The sequence below is a fragment of the Haliotis asinina genome, chromosome 4 (assembly GCF_037392515.1).
Source record: "Haliotis asinina isolate JCU_RB_2024 chromosome 4, JCU_Hal_asi_v2, whole genome shotgun sequence".
Lineage (NCBI taxonomy): Eukaryota > Metazoa > Mollusca > Gastropoda > Lepetellida > Haliotidae > Haliotis > Haliotis asinina.
Window position 1 is genome coordinate 7065152 of NC_090283.1, and position 4172 is coordinate 7069323.

At 39.8% G+C, this 4172-nt stretch overlaps 1 protein-coding gene across 1 annotated transcript; it reads right to left on the reverse strand.

Annotated features, from left to right (window-relative positions):
• Positions 1-301: 301 nt before the first annotated feature.
• LOC137282261 (multiple epidermal growth factor-like domains protein 10) lies at positions 302-3569 on the reverse strand. Its single transcript, XM_067813990.1, has 4 exons — positions 3518-3569; positions 1785-2741; positions 1443-1563; positions 302-413 (listed from the first exon to the last, which is right to left on the reverse strand). The coding sequence occupies exons 1-4, from the start codon at positions 3567-3569 to the stop codon at positions 302-304; spliced, it is 1242 nt and encodes a 413-aa protein (XP_067670091.1).
• Positions 3570-4172: the final 603 nt, after the last annotated feature.

A 4172-nucleotide genomic window follows, 5' to 3' on the forward strand; every position in this document is an offset into this window, starting at 1 on the left:
GTAAAATTAAACTCGGTTACTCACTCTTTGTCTGGTACTTTTGTTTCACCCGTTTATTCGATTCGCTTCAACACAACTCAAGTTTCAAGAGACTCATCAATCGTATTGAACAAAATATATGTTAGTTATTTTTGAATATGTTATACATATGTTATTTACATGTTTGTTTGGTTTTGTTTTGTTGTTTGCATTTCGTTTTTACGTCGTTTTTTGTAATGTTTCAAATGACACTGCCCGCTGCCAGAGGTACAAGATTAGGGACAATATAGGCCAGTCGATGTGATACTTTCGTACTAAAGATTTATTGAAGAAATACTATAACAGGGCCTGATTCGGTTTTATCAGGTTCAACATCCACAATGTCGTAGTCGTGTCCCTCCCCATGATCCTCTTCTACAGCATCAGCCTCTTCCCTGCAACAGAAATTATGTGTTTGTTTAACAACATTGGTGGCACTACACCGGTAATTAACAACGTGATCGCTCGGTTTCGTCTAACATTGTGTTTCAACAATAATTGGTCGTCAGGAATGTGTATCTAGCTAACTCAGGTACTGGTGTGGACGTTCGTTTAGTTTGACGTTTTTAGAGTCGAGTGCATTTTGGAATCTTTTAGAGCAATGTATAGAAACCGAACATCACGTTGTCCTTAGAGTGAGGCAATGAAGGGGCTATCGAATGGCTCTTTCGTTCCACATTATGTAAAGACCAGAGGCTGTGTGAAGATTTTGTATGTACTTGCTACCCACCCTAGTACTATCTAGGTAACTTGACAACTGTTACTGCTTGGTTAATATCTTGATTCGCCTCCATGCTGTATGGAGTTTATAGTGTGTACTACCATTGTAATCACATTGCAGCAGTTTGTTCTGATTTGCAAACCTAGCTTTTAACACCATGCAATTATACATAGCCATACACACACACACACACACACACACACACACACATACATACATACATACATACATACATACATACACACACACGTACGCACACACACACATACATACATACACACACACACACACATACATACATACATACATACATACATACATACATACATACATACATACATACATACATACATACATACATACATACATACATACATACATACATACATACATACATACATACATACATACATACATACATACATACATACATACATACATACATACATACATACATACGTCTTTGCTGTGATCTGATATTATCTGTTTTTCTGTCACAATGAACATGGATGTTTCAGGTTTTGATTTCGGGTTTTGTTGCAACAAATATCTAAGTAAACTTCCACGATCTTCTATATTCAGTACTATCGGTTCTTAGTATGGAATGGAACGCAGGTCAGGTCATAAGGGGAATTTGTAAGGCAAAGAAAAATTCACAGTCTGATATTGACATAAATGTACAAAAAACAACGTATTATCAAACCTTTCAATTCGTTTGTAGAAAGCAATACGCATTGCTACTATGACGCCAGTCAGACAAAGCAAACAAGCTGTTAATGCCCCGATAGTGATTGCGAGCAGTGTGTGGCTTTCACGTGAGGGCTCTGAGGAAACAGAAATCATGTTAACATTGTATCTCGTACATAGTAACATGGTCATACGATCCTGTATACAGATGATTATTTCTATGCATTACCTTCATACCTTCACAGGCATTTAAGGTAAGAACCTATGTGTATAGATGTAGTCTGTAATATTGTATACTTTAGTGCACGAGTTTATTACCAATTAAATGCTCCTCTGATTTTGTACTTCACAGTATTACCTGAGCATGTTTTGACTTGAAGGCAGATCTCCAAAGGACAGTCTGAAGTGCAGTTAGGTGTGCATCCTTGGTCAGTAATATTGCATCCTCTGACGCAGGTTCCATGTGTCCGTTCACATATCCCGTCAAGACAGGCGTCACAGGACTTGTTACAAAATGCACCATAATAACCATTGATGCAACCTTTGGCGCAGGTTTCGTTTCTAAAGCAAACATTTTCGAAGCATTTCTCAAGACAGGAGCAGTCAGTCCCAGCATAGCCTGGTGCACAACCAGCTGCACACGACCCTGACTCATTGCAGGACATACCTACACACTTCCGGCTACATCTAGAGTAGCAGTTTTTACCATGCCATCCGTCATCACAACCGTGGACACAGTCTCCTGTGTTGTTGCCACATTCAGGGACAGGTTTGTCGGGTCCAGGACGACAGTTTTCACTGCACACCTTATCACACCAATGACCATAGAAGCCAGGTTTGCAGCCTCCGTCACATCCAGACACACAAGATCCTTCACAGTTCTCACATGACATCTCACAGTTCCGACCTCTGTATGGATCAAGACAATCGTTGCACATTCCTGTGGACCTGTTGCAGGACCCACATCTCTCAGAGCAGTTCTTACAGTCAAGGCCATAGTAAAAGTGAGCACATCCAGAAACACAGGCAGAAGAACTAAGGCGGCAGTATCCTCCGTCACATCCACCTTCACACACCGTACACTGTGTCCCAGGTTTCTCACATGGTATCTTGCAACTTGTACCCATGTATCCTGGAATACATCCCTTAGTGCAGATTTCAATGCCTCCATCTGTGATCTCACACAACTGATCCCGACAGCTGCTGCTGCACTCCGACATACATGTCGTACCAAAGTATCCAGCATCACATGGTTTTGAGCAGTCTCCGTTATTGTCACATACTGGACAATGCTGTCCATTAGCGCATTGCGTTGCTGTGATCAAAGAATAACAGAATCAGTATTCAGGTCAGGACCATAAAACGGGCACGATCAATGTAGGCTTGATCAAGCATTGGACAGTTGTGCTTGTTTAATATGCACCAAACTGTGTTTGTTTGATTTGCATCGACTTGTTTATTTCGTCACACACATATGATATCGTGATACCTAGATTTCAAATGTTTTGTGAAATGTGAACGAGCGAATTGAGCTTGGTAATAAACTGATGTATGAATATGAGTTCACTGCAGTCCAAACGTATTGTCACCAAATTTTGTTAACTACGTAAATTGTTCGTGCTAACACCTGAACTGACAAATTACTAGTATACAGTAGTATACAGCACGAAATACAACAGGAATATTCCTATCACACGCTGACACAAAAAGCGCATGCACACAAACACAAACCCCACGATTGATTTTAAGTGGACATTTGTTCAGTTTGACTATAGTTGTGGATATCTATTTACATATAACGTGCTAGTAATGAGCCTGAGCAGACACTATATGAGAAATTGCTTGTATACAGCATGAAATGCAACTGGAATATCCATACCACAGTCACGCACAGAAACAAACACTCGCACTCACAGTTAATCGCTTTTTAATCTGCTAGATGAAATATCCCCACAGCAAATTTTAAGTCGACCTTTGTTAAGTTCGACTATAGTTGTGAATATCTATTTACATATAACGCGATTGTAATACATTTTCTCATATACTGATGTTATCATTTGATGATGAATCATGAAGACTCAGTAAACTTACCTTGTGTAATCAGTACAGTGAATGCTAAATACAGAATCGCCAAAGTAGTCATAGGGTATCTAAAAACAGAAACCAATTGTATGCTCATGTTCCATATGTCATCAACACAAAGAGATTTTTAAACTGATTTGATGCATTGAGTCCACTTACTGGTAACGAGAAGGAAACATCTCCATTGCGGGTGCATCCAGGTGACTGATGCAGCCTAATGTGTGACGTGAAGACGCAGACTCGGTATTTATGCTGCCGGTTAACTGTCATCTTCCGTTCAAGGGGGAAATATAAATTAACCAGTCCATGAGCATAAAGACGGCGAGCTAAATTAATGACAACGATTTTGCTATCAGTTTTGCGCTAAGCCTAAAACATCAGTGTTATTTAGCTGTGTTTTACGTTAAACGCAGGTCCAAACCATGCTGATTATTTACCTACTTTTGTCACAATAGGTTTGCGTTCATGTTACTGATACTGACACGAGTAGTTGAGTGGACCTGTATCATTCCTGGCTCCTGGTTTTCAGTCACATCAATACAAAGACAATCAACCGCTAAAGAAAGGAAATACGTACATTATTGTGTATTATATAAGGGCACTAAGTTTTTACAGGACCCACTGGTGTTTCCCGACTTGGTGATCTTCTGCCATTTTCACATTC

What these genes read in the sequence shown, in the direction of transcription:
- LOC137282261 (XM_067813990.1), bottom strand. Translation starts at nt 3,569, where the DNA reads ATGACTACTTTGGCGATTCTGTATTTAGCATTCACTGTACTGATTACA. An exon ending in TCAAGTCAAAACATGCTCAG is followed by an intron (nt 1,564 to 1,784) that starts GTAATACTGTGA and finishes CTGTTTCCTCAG; the next exon opens with AGCCCTCACGTGAAAGCCAC. An exon ending in TTCTACAAACGAATTGAAAG is followed by an intron (nt 414 to 1,442) that starts GTTTGATAATAC and finishes TTTCTGTTGCAG; the next exon opens with GGAAGAGGCTGATGCTGTAG.